Genomic DNA, 25,371 nt, shown 5'->3' with positions numbered 1-25,371 from the left:
AATGGGGGGAGGGGGGCACAGTCCATGAGCCACAAAAGTGAGTATGAACAGGCTAGGAAGAATGTTTAGCAAGTTAATAGCTTTCCAATAGCCTTGCTTGCCAGGTGGTTCTGCAGTGCCATTTAATCTGGCACTGAAGCAGAGGCCAACAGGACCCTGGCCACAAATACTATCTTTGCCTGCTATCTTTGCCTACTCCGGTTCTGATTAAGCTGGAAAAGTCCACTGCAATTAGCATTAAGGCTCAGACAAACATTCCCCAGAGGAGCCACAAACAGAGGGGGTCAGAACTGCACAGCATCCTCATCAAACAGTATTGACAGAAGCACAACCGCTGAACTCACCAGGGGGCCTTTTCTGACTGCAAAGTACCTAAGTCAAAACATTTTTGTTTTTGAAGATGACCTTGCAGCTAATCAGCATAATCTGTAATTAAATGCACAAGAGTGAAATCAAGGGGGATTACCAAGAGTTGGGCAAGCCCACCCGATCCTATATCAACCCACTGCGCAATCTGCTTCTCAGTACCACCGTCTATTCTATATACAAACTGTCAGTTCCTTTCTTTAGTTTGCACTCGCAGCCCGACTTTGTTTTAAAGCCACAGACTGCCAAAAGGCACCTGGCTAAAAAAAATGTCGGCTATTTGGATGACTGCTTTATTCCCGGGGGAGTGCAGCATACCAAATGTTTCATGGTTAATCCACATTTATCCTAATTTTCTTTTGCTTCCTTTTTTTCCTCTTAGATGGAAAATGTCTCCAGCTCCTCAGCATTTCTGTCAACCTTATCTGAAGGAGAAGACCTGATCTTTGGAACCCTCTATTCCCTCTTTGGTAAGGAAAAACAGTTGGTGTTGCAAGAAAACCGATCCCTAGGAAATAGCAGTACAAGCCACCAGCCAATCTAGCACGGTCATGTTCTGGAGACCTTGCAGTTTGATTGCACACACTTTATGCTGTGGCTTAGAAGAGCTTTGTTTTGTACTCCAGCATAAAGTCATGAGACTCCGTTTCTTGTGTCAGGGAAATGCCATCTGATGCAAACCCTAGTGCTTGAAATCACTTGGGCATTAAAGTCCTGGCTAGGGGACCTGACAATATCCTTCAGCATGATATGTCCCCAACATCCCTCACATAGAAAGATGCTGAGAACTTCAAAGCCCTGAAAGGGAACTAGTCATCCATGTGTTGGGGAAAATTATTGCAAAGGGCATAAGGTAAAAGTCAACTTTCTCAACATTTGTCCTCCACCATATCACTTCTCATGGTCCACTTATTAGAAATAGCACCAGAAGTAACTGGTGATAATGTCATTCCCAGCTACTTCCGAATTGGGAGGCCAGATACAATGTGACAGACACCAGTAAGAAGCTCAGGACAGATGGGAAATAGGAGGGATGTTATGGAGCCAGAAAAATGGCCGAAATAGCACAGATGATATCCACAAGATAGCTGGGTCACAAAACAAGAAACTGGGAAGGACAGGTATCCCACCAGCCAGGTAGCAATTGAGCATTTGTATAATAGGCCTTGCAACCCCACATTTTCCGGCACATCAGAGGAGGCCTGATCCTGGAAGCACTTACGTTTGGTCTCATTTTTAGGAGCAGATCTTGCTAAAGGGAGGTGAGTGCTCCATCTCTCATGATGGGAATATGTCAGAGTTCACAACAGTTTTTGCCCTTGGTGGCTAGAAAGTGATCATGGGAGGAGGGGGTCCTGTGACATAGGAAGAGCTCAGGGATGCATCATGTGGTGCACATCAATGACTGTGGATTTAATGGAATCCAAGGATGGGGCTCCACACTAACAGTGGCTGCTGTGTCCTCATTATAAGAAGCCAATTTCCCCTCATCACTGGGATCCCTAGGGGACTCCCTTTCATCTTCGGAGGATGTCTCAGCCAAATCAGGCTTCAGGAGCTGGGGCAACCTGACAGTGGGGTCATCTAAATGTTTCTTCAGAGAACCATGAGTAGTTTGGAAGCCAAGGGAGAACTTTTGCTCAAGCAGCTAAAGCCACAGATCTGGCTCCCTGGAAAGGGTGCACAACAGAGCAATTCCAGGTCTGTTGGTTGTAATAGATAGCAGGTTGAGGATAATGTCATGGCTTTTAGGAAATGAAAAAGAACTGGCATTCTCTGTTGCCCCAAAGCCTGATAAGAGCTCCATCTCTTTTTCCTGATTGGCTCCTAAGTTGACATTTCCATAAGTTTTGTTTTGTTTTGAACCTTCCGGGTTGTAAGATCTGTACCTTAATTTCAAATTAGTTTTTTCAGGCACCTGCCCCTGCACTTAGAAAACTAGCAAGTCATGGAGTAGCATTCAGCCCTTTCCCCTGACATGCTATTTTTCTATATGCAGCTAGAGTTTCTTTTTATTTTCATGGGAAAGCATCCAAATATGTAAACTCATTAACTGAAGTGATAATGCCCTGAAAAAGCTCGACAACTTGATTCTGCAGATTGTGCAGAATGTGGCTTACAGGAACTCTTTCTGAAGAGTGTCCATGGAGCCAACATACACAGATCATTATAGTCACCTTTAAAAGCAGAATAAATCCACTGCAGCCAATCAGCCCTGGACCAACAGCAGAACTGAAACTGGTCCCACATGATCCCAGCCACCTGCCTTCTCAGGGACTTGTCTTCAGACTTCCAGAGGCAGCAGGAGAAATTAATCAGTCTTGTCTGCTTCCTGGAGATGCTTAATGATGCACTGAAAAAGGGATCACTGCTGTCAGAGAGAAAAGGGATTGATGTTCCCCTGGCAAAAATAACTTGCAAAATGAAAGGATCAACCTGGGTGTCTGATCAGGCAAGCACTCAATCAACCAGGTTCTGCATTCCCAGTGAAAATTCCAAGGCATGAGTTTGCCATATGGGATACAGGAAACATTTCATATGGCAGCCACTCAAATACTTTAAAAAACTGTGCTAATAAAAACGATGGGTTACCTGAGAAAATGTTAATATTTGTTTGTTTATTTGATATCATTATCCCATTTTAAAATATAAATTTATAAAGCAACTTACAAAAAAATAAAAACAACATATGACAAAATGGTAAACAATGTTATACTGTGCAAATTGTAGACAAGGAACCACAATAACCCCAATTAAGCAGCAGCAATCTAAAATTGGTCCTTCAATACACTAAGTAAAAAGCTCTCAGGAACAAGAAGGACTTTGGCCACCATCTAAAAACTGGAAAAAAAAATACAGCAAGAATTTCATAATTGCAGTGCTACCACCAAAAAGGCCCTGTCCCTGGTACCTGCCAATCAAATATGTATAAATATGTACCTGCCAATCAAATAATCAGATTGGTGTAGTATGTGCCACATAACCATCCTATAGGACCACAGGCTCAAAATCTTTCACTCTCTAATGAGGGCTGTGTGTGTCTACTTTGTACTAAAACAACATTCTTATAGAATTCTTTGAAAAGGTCAACAGGCATGTGGATGCGGGAGAACCCATGGACTTTATATATCTGGACTTTCAGAAGGCGTTTGACACAGTCCCCCACCAAAGGCTACTAAAAAAAACTCCACAGTCAGGGAATTAGAGGACAGGTCCTCTCATGGATTGAGAACTGGTTGAAGACCAGGAAACAGAGAGTGGATGTCAATGGGCAATTTTCACAATGGAGAGAAGTGAAAAGTGGTGTGCCCCAAGGATCTGTCCTGGGACCGGTGCTTTTCAACCTCTTCATAAATGACCTGGAGACAGGGGTGAGCAGTGAGGTGGCTACGTTTGCAGACGACACCAAACTTTTCCGAATGGTGAAGACCAGAAGTGATTGTGAGGAGCTCCAGAAGGATCTCTCCAGACTGGCAGAATGGACAGCAAAATGGCAGATGCGCTTCAATGTCAGTAAGTGTAAGGTCATGCACATTGGGGCAAAAAATCAAAACTTTACATATAGGCTGATGGGTTCTGAGCTGTCTGTGACAGATCAGGAGAGAGATCTTGGGGTGTTGGTGGACAGGTCAATGAAAGTGTCGACTCAATGTGCAGTGGTAATAAAGAAGGCCAATTCTATGCTTGGGATCATTAGAAAAGGTATTGAGAACAAAACGGCTAATATTATAATGCCGTTGTACAAATTGATGGTAAGGCCACACCTGGAGTATTGTGTCCAATTCTGGTCACCGCATCTCAAAAAAGACATACTAGAAATGGAAAAGGTGCAAAAGAGAGCGACTAAGATGATTACTGGGCTGGGGCACCTTCCTTATGAGGAAAGGCTACAGCATTTGGCCCTCTTCAGCCTAGAAAAGAGGCGCCTGAGGGGGGACATGATTGAGACATACAAAATTATGCAGGGGATGGACAGAGTGGATAGGGAGATGCTCTTTACACTTTCACATAACACCAGAACCAGGGGACATCCATTAAAATTGAGTGTTGGGAGAGTTAGAACAGACAAAAGAAAATATTTCTTTACTCAGCATGTGGTTGGTCTGTGGAACTCCTTGCCACAGGATGTGGTGATGGCATCTGGCCTGGATGCCTTTAAAAGGGGATTGGACAAGTTTCTGGAGGAAAAATCCATTATGTGTTACAAGCCATGATGCGTATGTGCAACCTCCTGATTTTACAAATGGGTTATGTCAGAATGCCAGATGCAAGGGAGGGCACCAGGATGCAGGTCTCTTGTTATCTGGTGTGCTCCCTGGGGCATTTGGTGGGCCGCTGTGAGATACAGGAAGCTGGACTAGATGGGCCTATGGCCTGATCCAGTGGGGCTGTTCTTATGTTCTTATGCAAATTGTGCATGCAGGGAACCCAAATTCTTCAGTCAGAAAAGGTGAATTCTGCAATCTTCATCAGTTATGCAAACTGTGCAGTTTTGCATAATGTCTTTTATTTTGCATCATGTAGATTCTGGATATCTTAGGGATGAAGAGGGGCAAAAGGCTATGGAAGAACCTGAAGTCCCAACTGAAATTATATTCTGCCCCCTCTCTTTCTTCTTCTATGATTTCAGCCACTATTACCATGTCAGAAATGAATACCTTCGTAGCTACAAGAGGTAGACACATCCACTTCCTTTTAAAAATGAAAGCTAAAGTTCTTAATTAGTTTGATTCTGCACCCACCATTGATGATTTTTTCTGTCCACTCCTGTGGAATCATGTCATATGCACAGGCTACAACTCTTCCATCTCAGGCAGATTCTATACCTTTTTATCTCCCTTTCCAGCCTTGTCTTACTCAGCCTAGCCTCTCTACTTGATTGACTCCCTTAGTACTCATTCCAAGCCCAGCCCAGTCCAAGCCAACCCAGCCCAGTTGGCACTTTCTGCTTCTGGCCAGCAACCTGGTACCTGACTCTGGTCCATCCTCAGCTGCAATTTCTGTCTCTGTCCCTCAGATTCTTGGTGGCACATGACTCTTTAGACAAGGTAAAAAGAGGCTGTTGGGGAGGATGGGAGAATTACACTACTCCACTACCTCCGAGCATTTGTGCTGGATGATCCAGAAGTGCAACTTCAAAATGCCTTTGAAAAGTGCCTTGCAGATGTGCTCTAAATGCAGATGTGCTCTGAATGACCGTGGCTCACTGGCCAAGAATAGTCTGACATTTGCTTTGCACTGCTGCTACAGATGCCAAGTGTGTGTGTGAGAGAGACTTCTGAATGGAAAGTGTGGTAACAATGCAGAAAGTTTCAATGCACAATGCAGTCTCCATGTGCCCCCCCCCCCAGTCGCTCACTTACCACCACTGACCTAAATCATTGCTTTGTCCTTGAGCACCAAAGCAGCCCTTAGCAATCATCCTGATGTTTTGAGTCAGACTGGCAATATCCTTGTAATTCCAATCCAGGCTTTCTTGGTGACAATTTATTCCGAAGTCAATCTTAACAAAAGGCAGGCTCCCTCCAGGGAATCACTTCAGCAGAAGGCAGATATTATGCCCTGTCTGCTCCGTGTTACAAGGAAAGAGGAACAGCCAACCTTGCCCTGCACAGTCTCTAATACCACAGACGTTGGATGACACAGAGTTTAGTGCTGAACAAGAAATGCAGTCTTGTCTTGTGGGGTGGCCTGCTAAACCTCAGCCTCACCCTCTCAATAGCAAAGGGGCAGATCAATATAGGCAAACCTATTCAAATTTGCCTGATTATGTAATTTGTCTCTTGTGCAGAATTTTGATTTTGTAATTGTGGTGTGTGTCCCCCGCCCCCACACACACACAGTTTTAAAGTGTTGGGGCTGAGTTTGATACAGGCTTCTAGCAGTTCTGATTACCATTTTCCCCAGAAGCCAAAAGAGCTATGGGCAAAATAACTTTACCTGTGCAATATGTTTTATATGACTGCCATCAGCATTTCATTAGTTGCCCCCAAATTCCCTGAGTAGTGAGAATTTTCAGAGGCAGCTTTCTTTGGATGAGAGAACTGTAGACTCATGGCAATTCTTGCTATCTGCACACTCCGTTCCTGTGGATTTGTTTATCTGCGGGAACAGGAGTTATTTGTCACACCATCTACTGCCTGTTCTCAGTTATCTGCAAACATTCTGAGGCTATCTGTGGCATCCACAGCCACCCTGAAGCTATCCATGGTGATTCTGAAGCCGTCTATGGCTATTCTGAAGCTAGCTACACCATTTTGAAACTATCTGCTACTAGCATTCCTGACCAGGTTAGCTACCCTTTCCTCTAATGTTCAATGGTTCTGTATCTGCTGATTTGGTATTCACACCAGCAGATAACAAGAATTGATTGTATTTCTGTTATGGGCAAATATACAAGCAGAGCATGGGGGAGGCAAAGAGGTACTTGCAGAAAGCAGAAGATGCACTTCTCCACCTTAGGCCCCTGTAAGGACATCTTTACTTCCCAAAGTACTTCACCTACAGCCAACTCAGAGTGCAGCCTGCCCCCAATCCAAACTCCTGCTTCTACCATCCTCATGCTTTTCCCATCTAAGCTCTGAAGGGGTGTCTCATTAATATATGTGCAGAGATTCCTAACTATCAGAGCACTATCTCCTGACTGTTCACTCCCATCAATGAAACACCAACCCATCATCTTGGGCTTTTAGCCAGTAATCTCCTACATGAAGGCATGATTGGCCAGCAGCCACAACATCACCATCACCATTGTTATTTTTATACAGGGTGTACCTGTCCATTGCCTTTTATAGGATAAAATAGACAACTCCCTGCCTTGAGTTTACAGTCTAAAGTTACAACCTACAATGACACACCAAGGGGTAGACTTGGAGGCTGCCATAAATTGACTCCCTGAGTTGAGTTCTTGTCCAATTCACTGTACTGTGTAAGTAACACCTTATGATAGGACATCATTGTGTCAGGCATCTCTTTCCCGTCTTCCCCCACACCATCTCAGTGACTGGCTGGAGCCAGAAAAAGCCCATAAGAGAATATTATGGTCTTGGCCAGAGTAACCGCTAATACACATCATGCTGGGTTGTTTTTCTCAGCAGAATTGTGTGCCCTGCAATGTGGGGATATTTTATTTTTAATCCAAGGCAGGGGGAGGAGACAAGAGAGGAAAGGAAGGGATCAGAGAGGTGAGAGCAGCAAGGAATGAAGGTGATTGAGTGCATTAACAGAGACATCCTGATTCTGATTGCATTATAATCACAGCAATGCGGAGAGATAGCTCACTGCCTTTCCGTCTCCCGGTGTTAACGTATAAAGCAGCAACACACAATAGGACAGCAGCTTTCCAATCAGAACAGCTTCCTCAGGGCTTTCCTTTTTCAGCCCATCCAGGAATAATCTTCAAGTCATGGGACAAGAGAAAGTCCAGCTCAGCAATCTTTGCACACTGCTAATAAACAGCCTATAAGATAATATACCTAGTGTGTATGGTTAATAAACGACAGGTAAAGAAATAAGAAATTGCTGTGCAGTAGAAACCATGGAGAAGGGGAGAAGCAAGAACATATAGTCCCAGATCATTCACCTGAAATGATTTACCTGCAGCTCTGAAATGCACTTTGCTTAAGAATGAGCTGGCGCTGTCAAGGATTTGGTGGTGGATAGTGTGGCTACCGCAGACATTACTCAGCTTTGGCATGCTACTGTTATAATATTTAATTTGCAAGCTAATCTATTAGGAAGCCATTCCAATATCCCATAGCCTGCCCCTTGAGCAATCAGGACCTCCTTTGCGGTTACACAGGAAAAACTCTTTTTAAATGAAATTAGCATGACTTAATAGAAAAGGAAAATCCTGGGCATTAAATTTTAATTACCACTGTTGTCTCAACTATGTTCAAACAAAAGAGCAAGCATCTCCCTGCAGCTTCAGTGGGATTGTGCATAATCTTCATCATGTTCCTTTTCATGTTTACTTTGTGCATGCAATATATTATTGTATAAGACAGATCCATAGGTGAGAGAGATTGCCAGGAACAATATTTGGAAGTCACCCATCTCTAGCTGGGAGGGCAAATCTCACTTGAAAATGGCTGCACCGTGTATTTAGCGAGCAGAAGATTGGATTTTGCTTGTACTGGACATCACTTGGCTCACAAGGTTTCTAGAATGTCACTGACGTTAACTGGGAGAAACATTAGTATTCAAAGAAAATTTAACCCTGTGTTCTTTGAATTCTTTTTTATGTGTTTGTTATTTTGGCCAGGTCTTCTGTAAGTAAGATCTCCTGGAAATGGATCACGCAGATGGAAAGGAAGCTACGATTGGCATCTTTTTGAAAAATGCCAGTTGGAGCTCCCTTTCCATCTGGGTGATCCAACAATTTGCATTTTCCAAAAAACTTGGAAAATTCCAGTAGATTCCTCAGTTTATGTTAAAGAAATGAGTGTTTGTGATCAGTGTGACCTTGTAACTCAAGCCGAAAGATGATAAGGTCCAAAACAGATATCCGTGAGTGAAGAGTTAAATGGGCATCTACAGTCGTGTCTTTTAGGACAGATGTACACACTTCTTAAGTGAATGAAGTCCAGGAGAAACCAGTTCTTTCTGTTTCCAGGAGAAGGTGGTTGAGCAAAGTGCTGATTGGCTGGTCCTTGTGTCCTGTTGTTGTCGTCGTCCCCCTCCCCACTTTTTTGCATGTATATACTACTTCCCTGCCATGGCACCCAAGATGGTTTACATGTAAAATGCATGGAAATTCACCTTCCCACTGGCTGCACAGACTGTTGTTTGGCTAGTTCTTGTTGCAAAGCCACTCCCGTCCCCAATTTTTAAAAAAGCATTTTATGAAAACCCCAACTTGCATTATATAAAAAGTGTAGAACAAATGTTTAAATGGATATACATGCCAGGGGCAGGACAGGTGGGCAGGTGAGCATCTCTTAAGTCAGAAATGTGATCAAAGCAGTGAATCCACTCCACAACACCTAGATATTTCTGCACTAGAGGCAAGTCAGGTAAGTGTGTCAGTGTAGGAGTGGAAGTAGTAGAAAAACCCAGAGGGAAGTATGTCTGCGTTGGCCCTAAATGAATTCCTTGGAGAAGTTGTGGCATAGAGATTTACCTATAGCTAGATTTATCTATCTAGTTGTTTGTCCATCACATGATTTATCTATAGCAAGGGTGCACCATGTGAGGGTATTTGGATGCTTTAGCACAGTAAACAAGTAGCAACTTCTCCGTTGTCCAATCAATAACTATGGATTGCAACTGTATCATTATACAAAAGTGCATGTTCTATGAAGGCCATGATGCAACTCAGATGTTCGAGGATGGTACGTAGATACTACATACTGTTTCTCAAGTATCTCATTAACTAAATAATATCTTAATAACTAAATAATTTCTTAATAAATATATAAATAATGATGCAACCGCTGCGGAATATGGCTTTTCAATATGGGTTCTGCTTTTGTTTCTCTTCAGGCGTAGTGGCTCTGTTTGGAAACTCTCTCCTCCTGCTGATTGCCTATCGGAAGAGAGCCATCCTGAAACCTGCCGAGTTCTTTATTGTGAATCTTGCCATCAGTGATGTTGGCATGACTGTGACCCTCTTTCCACTGGCCACACCATCTTTCTTTGCACACAGGTAGTTTGAGTCGTGGAGTCACTCACTGTGTTACTTGTTGTGTTACACTCTTCCTTCATCAAGCTCGGAGGGGCTAACATGGTTTCTCATTCAGGCAGTGCTCAGATCCCTCCTCTGCCCAGCTTCCATAGTGTCATAGCATTGGTCTCCAGCCCTGGAGATGATTGACAAGATCGCTCTGCCCATCAGTGTGCCCATTTCATTTCTATCTAGATCCAATCACTTCTCATGGGAGATGGGTCCACCTGAACCATTTGCCATGATTAGAAATTTTGGAATCTGACTACAAATTCCTGCAGTGCTTGCACTCTACAACACCTAGATATTTCTGCACTTCAAAGTCTACCAAATGCATGTGGGACAGAGATGCATGGCTTCAGCAGCTTCTTTGCCATGCTTAGGCAGGCATGGTGAGTTCATTTCTAGTGCAGAAAAGCTGCTCGTTTGGGAACTGGGTATGGAATTTAGCATGCACACTATCCTTGCTTTCATTTTTAAGAAAATCAGGAGTCCTCACAGTTACAGCATATTTTGGAAATACCTGACAACATCTGACAACATCTCCAAAGTCAAATCTGGACTCAGTAGGATAACTGAGAGTCAAGGGGTGGATCACATTGTTGACTGCCACTCCATGCAGGTGGCAAAAGCAGAAAAAAATCAAGCACATTAATGGAATATATGCAAATTTGCATAATTTTCATAATTTATACAATTTGCAGAATTCAACATTTCCTGTAAAATCAGCATCACCACACAAGCGGTATTCCCTCCTACATGTGAGAGAAGGAATGCCTATTTTAAGGCAACGTTTGCCACCTACTGTTTTGATTAGTATTTTCATTAAAAATCATGTACATCTTTTCTTTAAAAAAAAAAAAATCTGCTACCATGTAAATCAGGGACACCTTTTTACAGTGTGATCCTAAACATGTGTACTCAGAAGGAAGTATCACTGTGTTCAATGGGGTTTACTCCCAGGGAAGTGTTATAGCAGTGGTTCCCAACTGTAAGACAGGGTTGGAACCTTCAGAGGACCCTTAGACAATGGCCAATTCTCTCCATCACCGACTACAGGGTGGTAAAAGGCTCATAAAAACCCCTTTCTTACTTGCTTATAGTCAACAGCAGTAGCTGTGGCATCAGGGAAAACCTGGAAGTGGCAGGTGCCATCGCCAACGGGTCTCTGCCAGTTGCCACCCCCCCCAAAGGATTTTTAAAATGCGGTACCTGAGGGGTCGCAACTCCAGGTTGGGAACTGCTGCGTTATAAGATTTCAGCCTTAGTCAGCTAAGTGTTTCTCAATCCATCCAATTAAATTATTGAATGCTGCAGTCCCAAAATAATGCCTTCTGGAAAGGTCAATTCCCCCCCCCCCCCGTTATCTCTCCTCTGCAGGTGGCTATTCAACCATGCCTTGTGCACCTTCTATGCCTTTTGCGGAGTTCTCTTTGGCCTGTGTAGTCTTACCAGCCTGACGGCACTGAGCACAGTGTGCTGCATGAAGGTCTGTTATCCGGCGTACGGTAGGTGCTGGGACGTGTCGCTCCAACCCCCTTCCTTTTTTTTCTCCTGCTAAATATCTCCTTCTCTGCATTGCTTCATACACACACACCCCAGATGGGCAACCCCTTCTACAGGGTTAGGCAAGTCATGAATCTCTTAGCAACATCTCTTCTGGGAGGACTTTCCATTAGTGAGCCTATTCATCAAACGTTTGAAATTGCAGTAATTAGCACAAAGAAAAAAATAATACAGAAGCTAGCCATTTTCCCTTTTCATTCGTTTGTAAATTAATCATCAGCCTGTCTGCTGTTTTGTGTTCAACCTAAAAGTGCTAAGATATATGATTGCAGGAGAGAGAACTTATTTTTCTCCACAACCAGTCACCAGACATATTTTTTTTGATCTCCTTTCCAGCAGCCAAATAATTGAGAATGTAAATAAGGGCAAAAATACTCATGATGATGAAAGAGAAAAATCAAAATTGCTCACACAAACTAGTATTCGATGACAACTGTGGAATTGTAGAGCTTTAAAAAAACCCTTAAAAGAACACCTGGTTCAGTTCCCTCTGAATTTATTTTATTTTTATTTATTCATAAAATAACTTTGACCCCGCCTTTTCACAGCCAGTCTGGAAAGGCTGAATGCAGCTTACCTATCATAAAACATGTACAATGAAAAACCAAAATCAACACACTAAACATGACAAACCATAAACAAAAAGCATCATTAAACTAAGAAGGCAGCCCTAAAAATGAAAGCAGTCTGGCCCAGCAGACAAATAAAGGGCTTGCTGGAAAAGGAAGGTTTTCAGACAGCAATGTAGCACTGGCAAAGTGTGGAACAACCACACCTTCTGTGTCTGCCACCCTGGCTGGAAAAGCAGCATGAAAGGCAGTGATCCAATCCCCTACCACCTCACCCCTTCCTCATGTGGTCCCTAAACAAATCAGGAAGTGTGAAGCGTGCTGGGAGCATTCTGAGGCATTCTGAGCATCTGAGGAAGGGGTGAGGTAGAGCGAGAGGGGGCTGGATTGCTGCCTTCTGATCTGCTTCCTGCTCACTTTTAGCAAGTGGGAAGTGAACCACAGCATTCAATCTGCGGCAGGGTGGAGGCAGGCGGCAGCAGACTTGCGAGAAAGGCACACCAAGTCTGTTCACCGCTAACCACAACTTGATACACACCACACTGTTCACATCATCAATGGGCTGGCCTTGCTTGAGAGGTGTGTGCTTATACTTGCACTGGTGGATGAATTTCTGGGAGACAAATATTGAGGAAGCAGTGGCATCCACAAAAAGAGGGGATGTTTCAAATGTACCCACTACCTTTGCACGTCCTTCTGCACAACCCAGTTACCACGATCTAATTTCGGCAGGCAAACGAAGCCACATTCATCTTCTTTTGCCCAAACTGTGATTGAAGCAGAAATATAATGCATATAAAGAAAACTCACTTGATTTGCAGACAAACTCGGCTAGTTATGTTGTCCAATAAATTTCTTCTGCACCAAGCTGGAAGGAATAGCATCAATCCTAAGGATATGAATTCCAGCACGCTGGTATCCATCTTGTGTGCTAAGTATGATGCACTGCTGTTCATCCTCACTAATGCACAGTGATGTATTTCTTCCGATACATTGTACTGTACCTGGGTTGGGAAAGCTGGTCTGACTGTGAAAGCCTGTTCTGTAAAGAGAGTTTAAACTGAAGAGATTAAGTTCCTACATATAAATCACCTCAGAACTCAGGAAGGGTTATGTTCCACCTGAAGGGGGAAAAGCAACCACCATAGAAGGCACCAGGTCAGGGGTTGGCAACCTTTGCAGCAAAGGAGCTGGGCGTTCGAAAATGATGCCATCTCGTCATCGCTGAACTTGCAGGTTGCCAAGGTCCTGAAGGCGGCAGCACAGAGCTTGGCATAGAGCCTCCTGTCCAATTTGCCACACACCAAACAGGGAACAGCAGACCCTCCTGCTGTTCCTTATCCAGCATGCGGCAAATTTGGCAGGAGCAAAGCCTCCCAAGCTGAGTTCTGCCCAGGAAGTATGACATTGGGTGGTGCACTGGATCCAGCCTGCGGGTCGTAGGTTGCCAACTCCTGCGCTTTGTGGATGCTGAATAGAACCAGCTGGGAGATGCTGCTATGGCCCAGTTGAGGAGGGCAAATCTCCAACCAGGTTCACAGTGGGGCTGCTTTTTCAATGTTAGGAATTGTTCTGCCAAATTCCCAGTCAAAGCTTAGAGAACTTATGCTCACTTTGAGCTAATTAGCTCCCCAACAATGGCCCTAGTTCAGCACTGCAGCACTACTGGACCCCACCACCAGAGTAGCTCTCCTGTTCAACCTACAGAGGTCCTCCTTTCTTCCCTCTCCCACCAGCAGCTTCTCCAGCCACCACAGCAACACCTTGGTCCTCAGCAGGTCTTGGTCGTGGCCTGGTCGTGGTCGTGCACACACCAGTCTGCAGTGTCTCCAGCAGTCTCTGTTCTGGCAAACCTCAGAAGTCTATTCACCTGTCTGTTCATTATTCAGTTAGTGGCCCAGTAGTCCATCAGCCAGTCCATGAATCCATCAGTTTAGTTTTCTCTCCCTTCCTCCAAGCTTTCCTCCTACTACCCACCAACTCTCACTGCTCCAGGTTCTGCTTTTATCCTGAAGTTGCCTCCAAGTGGCTGCTCACTGCTCAAAGCCTAGGTTTTAATCCCATGCTTGCCTGCCAGAGCAAGGGGCCGCTGTTGACACCACACCCCACCTCCTCTTGGGATCTTCCGCATTTCTATTACAGGCATATTCTCACATTGCAAGTCCATCCTGTAGTGAGAACAACCATAGTTAGGACAAACCCGTAAAAAGTTTGTAGCAGGCTTCATTCATTCAAGTTCAAATTAGTGATAACACCATCGCTTTCCTCCTCCCTACTTCTGGCCCTTCACTGCTGTAAACATGTGGCCCATCTCTCTACTTAACTTCTAGCCTAGACTTTGAGAAAAGAAAATGTTGAAATTCATTCAGCCCCATCCAGATTAGACACAAATGCAAAATGCTTCTGTCAACAACTTCATCTGGAGAAGATACAAGTCCATCCAGCAAACAACAGAAATGCCTTTATAAGGCCAATCACCCTTTTATAGAGTTGATATGTACATCAAGGGCCCTGGGCTATGCAGGCAACATGGAGCTTAAGGGACTACTGTCCATACTAGATAAATTGGATGGAGAAATAAAAGCTAACCAGCTATTCACTAGCAGCCAAAATGTGACCTTTTCTTCTTCTATTTTCCCAGTTACTGGAATGCAGTTTCAAGGCCTCATAAGCTTATCTGTTCTCTAATGCACTTGTGTGTTTCCCTGCTAAGAAATAACTAATCTCAGTATATCTCTAATTGCTTAGTTACAAAAGAAATGTTATCCCTAAATATGTCTGAAGACTGGCTTTTTTTTTTTTTTTTTTTTAGTTAAGCCTTTAGAAGATCAGAGACTTTAGGATTTAAGCAGGGGAGGAAAGGGTGAACAGAAATTCCAGCTTTCGTGGCACAAACCGACTTTTCTGATACAAAAATGTTTGATTTGTATTTGCATAAAAGTGCTGCTCTTCTGATATTTTAAATCATTCTATTTAGAATCTCCTCCTTCTTTAAAGCTTCTTACCAACTACATAAATATCACCTAAAAGTCAAAGACAAGTACAAAAAATGGCATGGTTTCTTGACAGGAAAAAAAACCCATTTTGGTCCAGTTGCAAGTCCTTGGCCTTAACCTTTGAACTAGTATAATTTTCAGCCCATTCCATTCCTTCCATTCCTGCCTCTAACTTCTCCTCTTTGCTACCTGTTCCCATCATTTTTCAGCCTGAAGAGGCTATACTAGGTTATTGTTCCCCCCAAGTTCCCATCAAAATGCATATTTCAATTATGTATATCATGGTATACTTTAGGTATTCTAAAATCCAATGTGCAATGTCTGTTATTGGGCTACCTTATTTCTTAAGGATGTCTCATTCAGATAGATAGACTTGGCCACACTCCAGAAGGAAGCAATGGAGAAGACCATTTGATCACATAGTAACGCCATAGTGTGCTCATAACTACTTGGTAACCTGCTGGTGGTCTACTAAGTGGTGAAACAGGTTTTGCTGTGTTCCTTGTTTTCTGAGCAGGTGCAGAAGTGTGGTAAGTTAAGATTATTGGACAACACAGACTGCTAGCTTGCCAAGTTGTTCTATGCATAGTGTAAATGGCAATCTGAAGCAGCAGGTACTTCCAATGGACTCCTGTTCACATGGGTTGTTCATGCACTTACAGTCTGCATACAGTGTGCATACAACCATGTTGAACACTCAACACACATTCAGCGGCAACCGGATCTGTCCCATGTTAGCTTTTTTATTGAATATATATGGTCATATTTATTATTCACATTTTTATACCACTCTTCCTCCAAGAGCTCAGCTGTACACAGCTGCCCCCTCCTTTTGTCCTCACAACGACCCTGTGAGGTAGGTGAGGCTGAGAGAAAGTGACTGGCCCAAGGTCACCCAGGAGCTGGGGGGATTCAAACCTGGATCTTCCAAGTCTAAGTCCATCTCCCAAACCACTACACCGCCCTGGCTCTCATTCATATGCACATGTGGATGTGTGTACAAATAGCTAATGTGCATAAAATGTAATGTGTGAATAGTCTTACTTGACTGTCTACACTTGAGTGTAACACTGAACATGTACAATTCCACACCCAACCTTATGTCTTATAGTAGATATAAAGGAACTCCAAACATTTCTGTATGTAAATAAGGCTGCAATACTATACACACTTACCAGACAGTAAATTCCATTAAACTCAGTTGAGTTTACTTCTGAGTAAACATGCTTAACCTTGCACTGTGTGAGAGTGGTTTCACACATCACACAGCTGGATTTGCCAGTGAGTGTACACTTGACAGGGAGTGGCAATCAGCCACAGCTCCTTGGTTATTGTACTGCACTTGTATGAGTTGCAGGTCTGTGTTGATTAAATCACACTTTACATTTTTAGGTGTGCACATAAAACTTTGCATCCTTGTCAATTACATTGGTCTAAAATCAATGTAAGTTGGGCCCAAATCCTAACCCACTTTCCAGCACTGACATAGTGGTGCCAATGGGACGTGTGCTGCACCCTGTAGTTGGATGGTACTCACAGTGGCCTCCTTAAAGTAAGGGAATGTTTGTTCACTTACCTTGGAGCTGCATTGCCCTTATGTTGGTGCTGGAAAGTGGGTTAGGATTGCACCCTTTGTTGTGTAGTTCTCTTTCCCAGCCTCTTCCTGCCTGTTCCAGAGAAGGGCTGTTGCCCTTTTGCAATCACAATCAAGTCAAAGTGAGTTTTATCAACATGTTACTGATCTGTCCACACACTGCCGCCTGACTCGAAGTAGCCCATTTACTGCTTTTGATCACTGCACAGATAAAGGCATGTCAGAGGGAAGGGTGACAAGGTTGCCTTGATACAGGCGGCATCCATATGGCGTGCGCTGCCTTCCTAAGGCAGGGGAAGACGCAGTCATATGATCGTTCATCTTGAAGCAAATGGAAGTTACTCTTGCATACTGAGAGAGGATAATACGGCCCTCACATCTGAAGCTTTCTATCAGACCTGACATTAAAGGTAATGTGTTGAAAGGGCTTTGGAAAATATTTGCCAGCGCAGCGCTGTGTGCACGTGTAAATATGCAGTTTCGTGCTCAAAGGGCTATTTGTCAGAGTGTTTGCGGCAGAGGGAGGGAGGAGGCTGTGCATGCAAATAGTGCTTTTCCAAGAGCTCTTTGGAAAAGGTCATTTGGAGATGGCATAAATCTCGAGACCTCAAATGTAAATCTTGTCCCCTGGCAGAGGGTTAGTTATAGTTTCTGAAGATCAGTTCACCAAGAAATGGAACACTGAAAATAATAGTTATTCCAGATAATGACACTGACTGAAAATGGGAAGGTAGAAACAGCTCCTATGAGGATGGGGGTTTTGTACAAAGAAACCTAAACATCCTTCTTAGCAAGGGAGAGGTGGCACAAACACCGACTCGGGAGAAAAGCTTTCCTGAGGAAGTAGTAAGTTGCACCTACCAGCCAGCTAAACCAGTCCACAGATTAGCACTGGATGCAAACTGTCTTGATTCCAAACAAGGGAGAGGAAGAAAATGTGGGATGGAATATACAGCTGGCATCCAGTCCTTAGACGCTTCCTATCTGAATTGCAGGGCACCCGTGCTCTCAAGAACATCCCCTGACCATGCACCTTCAGTGCTCAGTCTCAGGCTGATCTAAACATACAGCAGATGATGGCAGAAAGACCCCTGAGAGGGTAAAGTGAACTGGACTACGGCTGATGTGGTACCACTTTGCAAAATGAATTATCCGCTTCATACATCCAGTTTGTTTCATCTGAATCTCTAAATATTTAAACCTAAAGAACTTTTCATCACTTGCCATGTCCATAGTCCAGCAGATGTTTGAAAAGTTGCATTGGCTAAAACTCTCTTGTCTGGGCAACGTAAAAATATGGGCATTCCTGTGTCAGCAGGTTGTTTGTCCCTCTGCTTCCAATTACACCCCTTCTTCTGAACGCCACTGTCTCCTGTTTTATAATTGTTTGGCAATGTCCTGACCAGGCACACTCTCTGTCTCTCCTAGGCAATAAGTTCTCTCCCACATATGCTGGTGCGCTCTTGGCATGCGTCTGGGTCTATGCCCTGATCTTTGCTGTGGCTCCTCTAGCAGAATGGGGTGGTTATGGACCGGAGCCCTACGGAACTGCTTGCTGCATCAAGTGGAAAGCTTCAACCAGAGAAGCCAAGTTCTACATTGTGGCCCTCTTTGTCTTCTGTTACATCATCCCTTGCATCCTGATCTTCATCTCTTACTCACTCATCCTGTGGACTGTGAAAGTGTCCAGGAGAGCAGTGAAGCAGCACATGTCACCACGGAGCAAAACCAACAGTGTCCATAGTCTGATTGTCAAGGTAAGGGGATCGACCGGGTTTGGTCGGAAGGGGAGCAGAGACGGGTTAGTGGTTGTCAGAACAGCTTCTTCACAAGCTATTTTTTCTGCCTTTTCACGCACACCTCAGTTCTCTTGCACAGACATAAAATACTCAGTCCAAGTATACACTGTGTCTCACCTCGCAAGCAAGCACTGCTTTTTACTTGCTGCCTCAACCAACTTGTCAGGGATCATTTTGCTGTCTCAAAATAAGAACCACCCTGGGGGGCAAGAACCATTTCTGGCTCTGTCCCACTACATCTTTGGATTTCCCTTGCTAAACTGAGCCTAAGGGCGCAATCCTACCCTGCGCTGGAACAGGCAAGCCAAGAGGTTTGCACTATATCCAGCGCAGGATAGGGGCACAAGGTGGCTCAGTCAGAGGCAAGGGGGAACTTTTCCCCTTACCTCCAGGTAAAGCACCTTAGCTCCAATGGGTCTCCTTGGACTTGCACCACCTCCTGAGGTGGCACAAGTCCAATGAGAGAGCAGCTTCTTCATGTCACTCCAAAGTCCCCGGGAATGAGGGTTGGGAATCGAGCCCTGCTCCCGCCCACCTGACCCCGGGACTGCCCACCACCTGCCCTCCCCCCACCCAGGAACGCCTCCTCCCCACCCACACCAGAGCCTTACGTCAGCTCGCAGAGGAACCTGGCTTGGAGGCTTGTGTCACCCTCCACAGGTCAGCGCACCTCTGAGCACCAGCCCAGCTTCCTCCAGAGGAGGCATAAACATGCCTTACAGAGTTCCATGGGTGCCTCAAGGTTGTGCCCTAAAGCTCCTTTCAAGAAAGTGTGTAACTACAGATACAACACCCTCTCTTTTGTCATGCAGATGTTGCCTGAATAGTCTTTGGGTAGCTCTTATTTCAATGCAGAATTGTTATTATAAAGGAGGAACAAAAATTTGCAGCATAAAAGAAATGGCAAAAATAAAGATTACTTAGGCTGATGTCTTTCTTCACTTTATGGCTAGAATAGGTTTACCAATCAGGGTTCCAGTTTTATATGTTCCAAAAGTCCTTTGTTCAAGTTATTTCGAAGAGTCTGAGCACATGGTTTGCCTAGGTCTCCTAAGTAGCTATCAGGGTAGACTAGAATAAGAGAGGAGAAGAGCCTCAAGTCCCTTCTCTTGTCCCACCTAGATAAAAAGAGCATATACCTCCACATTTCCAGGACCTTGGTGAATTACAGCTGAGCAAGTCATGAATGACATCACACCTCATAGCTGAGTAACCAAAACTCTGCAAAGTAATGAACTGATTAACCTTTAATGTGAAACCTGCTAGAGTTCGCCTCCCCTAGATGGCAGGTGGAATACACAAATACTTCCGAGATTAAACCAGATTAAATAAAAGACATATTATGATTGATGAGTCATCCAAGTATACTGCATTTTTTGCAGAATAAAAAAAATGTCCCTGTCCCAGAGCTACACACTTTGATATATGCCGCATTTCTTTGGCCAGACTGGAGTCTGGGCAAACTCACCACATCAATCAACTCAGCATCATTACAGTTGGGGCATTTAACTTTTGCCCATCTGGCATCACTTCCTCTATTCCTTTCAGACTATATGTTCACTCTTGCAGCACAGTACAGTTGCCCTTGTTGGAGTTGGTGCAACTCTGTCTCCAGGGCCTTGCTATTATTAACAGTATTATTATTATCTCTAAGTATTAGCTGAACCTCTGATCCTAATCAGATGCTGTAAATATACATTCAATGGAACTGCAGGTAAATAACTTTTTTTTTTGCAACTTTAACAAGCCAGTGCATCTTTGTCTTTTTACTGATTAGCAGTCAACCGGGTGAGGGAGATTCCCTGGGGTGATACCTAAGGTGGGGGGGGGGGATTTGCTGCTTAAGTTACTTTGCTTCCCCCAATCACCAAAGAGGAAACTATTTAAATTTCCTCCAACAGCCCTGGAGTACAGCATAAGTTGTGTTTTAATTCAAAGGCCTTCCAAAGATCCTTCCAGGTGGTGGTTACAAGGCAAGAAAATACGGTCATGAACCAGAAAACCAAAATAGTATCCTCAATACTGTGTTCAAGAAACACTGACATGCAGGTTTGTTCAATCGTCCCTTGACAATCTGGCTTAAGCGTACCCAAGGTGATCCAGAATAGATGAGACGTAAATACCTGAGAAGATAAAAATAAGAGAGAGGAAAAATCGGTTTGGCTGTTTCTCCAGCAAGTGACACAACGCAAACATTACCAGAATCATGACATAAACCTTCATATTCTCATTAGGGATTGGAGTAGTTGGGGGTTTTGGGGGGGAGGAGAAATGGGTTTGGGTAAAATAGAGCTTGTCCTTGATCTAGGAGCTGTGCATACTGCCGCACGTAAACAGCGCCTAGGGAGCAAATTTGTACATAGATTTCCACCTGGGGATGTGAAAGAGATAATAATGCATTATGACTGCAATACAAGCAGTTCTAAACACTGCTGTTGGCACAGAGTGGTTGATTCCATGGCATTCACACGGCAAGGATAAAGGAAGGCATCAACTGGCCCTTATTTGGGCTGCTGTTTCGTTCCTCCAGGACTCGACTCCTGGGGAACACAGTATGAAGAATCAACTGCACAGACTATTTCTCCCACACAGATTTTCCGTCTGTCATATCAGGGGGAAAAATATGATACACGCACTGAAGCTTGCAAAGGTAAAGTGTAACCGAGTTCCATCACGCCGGGATGATTTGCTCACTCGTGTTGCAGGGCTGTCTGTTGTGACAACTTAATTTCACTGTGCAGACGCCTTACCCTCCAGATTCTCAAGCATTTTATCATCAGTAGATTGGGGACTGCTTATCTAAAGGGAAGAGAAACTCCAGGGCTTGTTTATAATCCAGCTGAGTGCACTAACCAATTCATTCGTTCAGTTAATTAACTCATTAATTACAAACTTATGCAATTAAGACATGCACTTTTACTCTGAGCCACGATCTAGAGATTCACTTCAAAAGCAGAGTAGGTGTTTTTCCCTTTTTTTTTTTTTTGCAGCTCCTTCTCTTGACAGCTGAATAATATCATGGTGCAGCTATTTACTTACTAGGAACTTCTAGGCTCTGACTTCTGGTTTGGGGGCAAGTCTATTAAAAAGCAAGTCAGATTCCCATACACGGGGCTCACAGGTTCACTGCATACGAGGAGCACATTTCCCACATAACACCCCAGAAAAAAGAGCATTTTTACCACTCACATGGCACTGTAGTACTAAACTGGATATAGTACATACCCTGGGGCCCAGAAGGGACTCTTTTCTCCCTTCAGAGCCACCGTACTGATATGGAATGATTCCATTCTCTAGTATGGGCTGCAAAAGTTTAATGTGGTACTAGCAATTCCTTAGCCATACCCATGCCATATTCTGAAATGAGGATTCTCATTTAATCTGTTCATATCCCACTCTTTAATATAATAACATCCCAGGGTGGCTTCTAGGATAAAACTTTAAACAGCAAACAATAAAACCAATAGCAATTATAAAAGCAGCGATATATAATCAGCAGAATAAAAATGACAGCAATGAAGAACAGTTTCTAGCACTGTTCAAAAGCCTTGGAAAACAAAAAGGTCTTTGCCCAACACAGAAAATTCATAAGGGTTGACACCAGGAGAACATTTCATAGTTGGGGATCTACAACTGGGAGGGTTCTCTCTCTGGTCTCCACCTCACTTCAGATGACAGGGGCTCCTGGATGACACCCTCCAAAGGCAACCTGAGTGCACAGACAGGTTCATGTGTAAATGTCAAGTTGGCTTAAGCCATTTCTGCCCAACGTTGCATAAACGCAACAGGGACCAAGTGTCAAGGCCTATAAGAGGAAACTTGTCAGGGGATACAAAGTTTTTTCTGGGCCCCTTCCCAAAAGGGGAGGGGGCAATGGGGCAGGCAGAACAGGGGGCAAACTGGCAGGTGGAGGGTGCTGACAGCCACAATAGCCTTTGCAGCCCAAGTCTACTAGGCTTCTTGATGCAGAGCCCAGGTCTACCTGATCATGCGGCACTGGCAGCTAGATAAAGTAATATGGAAAACCAAACAAACTCCTAAGTCACTCTAAAATCTTTGAAATATAGAAAATGGATTGCAGAAAATTAGCATCATTGTGTTTAGGCTCACACTAGAATGGACCAAAATGAACTTCTGCAGCAGCAATAGCCCCAAACCTGGGTCACTGAGCTTCTATACACTCCTTCATGGTTATGGGATCCACAAGCCAAAGAGCTACTGTAGCAAGCCAGCTTCCTCCCAGATTTGACTCTGTGTTTAGGAAGGTCATGGATGCATTCCTGAGCCCGATGTGTATGGCTTGCAGCAGCAGTTAACACTGCATGCACATGGTTGTGCTCCAGCATTATGTGCTAGCAGTTAGTTCAGGTAAGACAGGAAAGTGTCAGGTCCCAGGAACTTTCTGGGCCCCTTCCTTTGACTCCTGGGCCCCCTTTCTGACCCTGGGCCAGGGTACAAATTACCCCCTTTACCCCCCCACCCCTCCTAGGCCCTGCTAAGTGTGTACACCTGTAGGCTGGGCAAAAATTGGTTAATAGGCATTTTGTTTTTCCCAGGAGCTTTCAGGACAGTAGTTCTGTGATGGAGCTATAGAGATGTCTTAGCACGCTCAACAAACCATAGTCCCCCAATATTCTTTAGGTGAAAGTGAGAATTAAACTAACATAAAGCCAATGTAAATTTGTAGGGCAGCTATGCCCCAGATTTGTGCTAACACTTTTCCAACCCTGTGCTGATGTGCCCCAAAGCTGGACAACCCACAGCCATTAAATGCATGCTACATGGTGGCTAAGATTAATCAAGGAACCAATCTGAGTAAAGATTGACAATCCTGGAGTCTTGGCACAGGCCAAAATGCTAGCAGGCCTCTACTATATTCATATAGATTGTTCTCTCTTTTTCTCTCTCCTCTCTCTCCCAGCTGAGTGTTTCTGTGTGCATTGGGTTCCTGGCTGCTTGGACCCCTTATGCAATTGTGGCCATGTGGGCAGCCTTTGGAGATGCCAGCCAGGTGCCAGTCTTGGCCTTCGCCCTCTCTGCTTTATTTGCCAAGTCCTCGGCAACTTACAACCCCCTGGTTTATCTACTCTTCAAGCCCAACTTCCAAAAGTTCCTGTCCAAAGACCTGTCATTGTTGCAAGCAGTGTGTGCAGTCTTCTGCTGCAGCAGGCCCCGGATTATCACGCTCCAGTCCTTCCATACTGGAGAAGGCAAGGCTTCCATGAGGTTCTCGAGGGCTTTCACTGACCACCGTGGATCCTGCAGGAATTGCACTGACACCTTTGAATGTTTCAGTAACTATCCCCGGTGCTACAGGCTCACTTCAAAGCCTGGTACAACCCCCAAGACCAAGCCCCTGGCAATTCTGGGAGATGGAACAACTTGCCGGCCAAGTCTGAAGAGAACCGTGCAGGTCATGGTGCTCGTCACGCGGAAGAAGACCGGAATGGGGACTGTGAACATGGCAGGGGATGTCCTGCCCTCAAATATTGTGAGGGACCTTATCTGAGCACGGCGGGAGGCAAGGGTTCAAAGGCAGGGGTAGCCCCTTTCTGCCTAGACAAGCAGGAATATCGTGTTGCAGTCTCAGTCCATCTTTTATCCATATGTACGGTGGTTCCCAAAGTGTGCTTTGCAGGTTAGAGGATACTGCAAATCTTACACCAGCATTTTTCAGATCTCTCCTCTATTTTTTGTTGCAGTTGCAATTTTGTGCCAACAATTTTGCACCCGCTAACAAAAATTACAATACCAGAGTGGAAAAATCTGGCTCATAGGCCCTTGGGGCATTTATTGCCGTTCATGTGCCACACTTGCAAGTCCAGCTGTGTGACACAAATATGGGGACTGGTTCCTCATCAGAGGCACATGGCCAACCTGTGTTCTCTGCACTGTGCTGTGGCTCAGTTGCACAGCAAACGTTCGGTCAACCCACACTGTTGGCATTGGAGGCAGGAACCATTAAATGCTCCTGCAGCCAAGCCAAAATGTTACACTTTAATCCAAATCAGGCTGAGTCAGCCATGGTGCAAATGCACAGGGTCAGTTGCTTATCAGGTACGTGCAACTGGGGCTATACTGTGATATGAATCAGTTGCACATCCACTGTCCAGTCAACCCAGCATAGCAGGCAGGTACAATTGCTCAATTGGTGTTAGTGTCTGCAGATGTGGCACTCTTGGGTTCTCCTCTGTTCCACAATGCTCTCTTTCAAAACACCACACAATGCACTCTGAGCCAGCACTGACCTCACTGCAGGACAGACACAGTCCTCCAATTCCCTGGAGTGTATCCTTCCCCTATTTTTCTTTTAACAATGAAAGAACACAGCTCTCTCAAATGGCATCCAGGGTCAAAACATAAGAAATCTATGGTGCTATTTCAACCAAGTTCCTCCAGTCCCGAATTTTGTAGTTTGGACTCCACTGTGGAACAATAAGGTGGAAATGTCTAATTTCCTCATCTGTATCTGGGGTGCCATGACACCTGTCTACCTCACAGGAAAGTCTTGTGCAGAAGAAGCACCCTGATGTCTACAGTGCTTTGAACATGACAGTGTTCGGTGCTACTGCTTCTGAGTCTCAGTCCATCATTATTTGAGAGAACCATCACCCATGGCCTTAAAAAACAAAGGCCTGTTGTGCAGGGGAGGATTACAAAAAAAAGTCACTCCTTGCAAGAACATATTTGGTTGCCATCAAAGGCACAGAAGATACTAGACACAAGTACACAGCATCCTTTCCAGTTGGACTGCAACTGGACAAGTAAGTCTGAGTTGTACAACTATTAGCTCACTCAATATATTGTCACCATGGTA

At 44.4% G+C, this 25,371-nt stretch overlaps 1 protein-coding gene and 1 long non-coding RNA gene across 3 annotated transcripts in view; one reads left to right on the top strand and one right to left on the bottom strand.

Moving 5' to 3' along the window:
• The window catches only part of LOC136648174 (uncharacterized), a 37,077-nt gene extending 19,408 nt beyond the window's left edge, over nucleotides 1-17,669 (bottom strand). The window contains exons 1-2 of one of the 2 annotated variants that reach the window (XR_010794326.1): nucleotides 17,617-17,669; nucleotides 12,976-14,333 (exon numbers count right to left, since the gene is read on the bottom strand). This is a non-coding gene — a long non-coding RNA (uncharacterized lncRNA). Of the gene's footprint in view, nucleotides 1-5,739; nucleotides 5,983-12,975; nucleotides 14,334-17,616 lie in introns of those variants that run through there. The other variant, XR_010794325.1, reaches the window with a different exon arrangement.
• Nucleotides 748-24,393, top strand: LOC136648173 (opsin-5-like). Its single transcript, XM_066624219.1, has 5 exons — nucleotides 748-836; nucleotides 9,850-10,012; nucleotides 11,411-11,538; nucleotides 18,184-18,512; nucleotides 23,476-24,393. Exons 1-5 carry the CDS (start codon nucleotides 749-751, stop codon nucleotides 24,061-24,063), a joined length of 1,296 nt encoding a protein of 431 aa, XP_066480316.1. The 5' UTR covers nucleotide 748; the 3' UTR covers nucleotides 24,064-24,393.
• Nucleotides 24,394-25,371: the final 978 nt, after the last annotated feature.

This window comes from Tiliqua scincoides, chromosome 4 (genome assembly GCF_035046505.1).
Source record: "Tiliqua scincoides isolate rTilSci1 chromosome 4, rTilSci1.hap2, whole genome shotgun sequence".
NCBI classification, from domain to species: domain Eukaryota; kingdom Metazoa; phylum Chordata; class Lepidosauria; order Squamata; family Scincidae; genus Tiliqua; species Tiliqua scincoides.
Note: the sequence above shows the minus strand (reverse complement) of the source record. Positions and strands in the feature narration are given on the sequence as shown.

Bases quoted from the DNA above. Each gene is read 5' to 3' on its own strand.
- LOC136648173 (XM_066624219.1), top strand. From the start codon at position 749: ATGGAAAATGTCTCCAGCTCCTCAGCATTTCTGTCAACCTTATCTGAA. The intron at 837-9,849 runs GTAAGGAAAAAC...GTTTCTCTTCAG, and splicing joins AACCCTCTATTCCCTCTTTG to GCGTAGTGGCTCTGTTTGGA. The intron at 18,513-23,475 runs GTAAGGGGATCG...TCTCTCTCCCAG, and splicing joins TCCATAGTCTGATTGTCAAG to CTGAGTGTTTCTGTGTGCAT.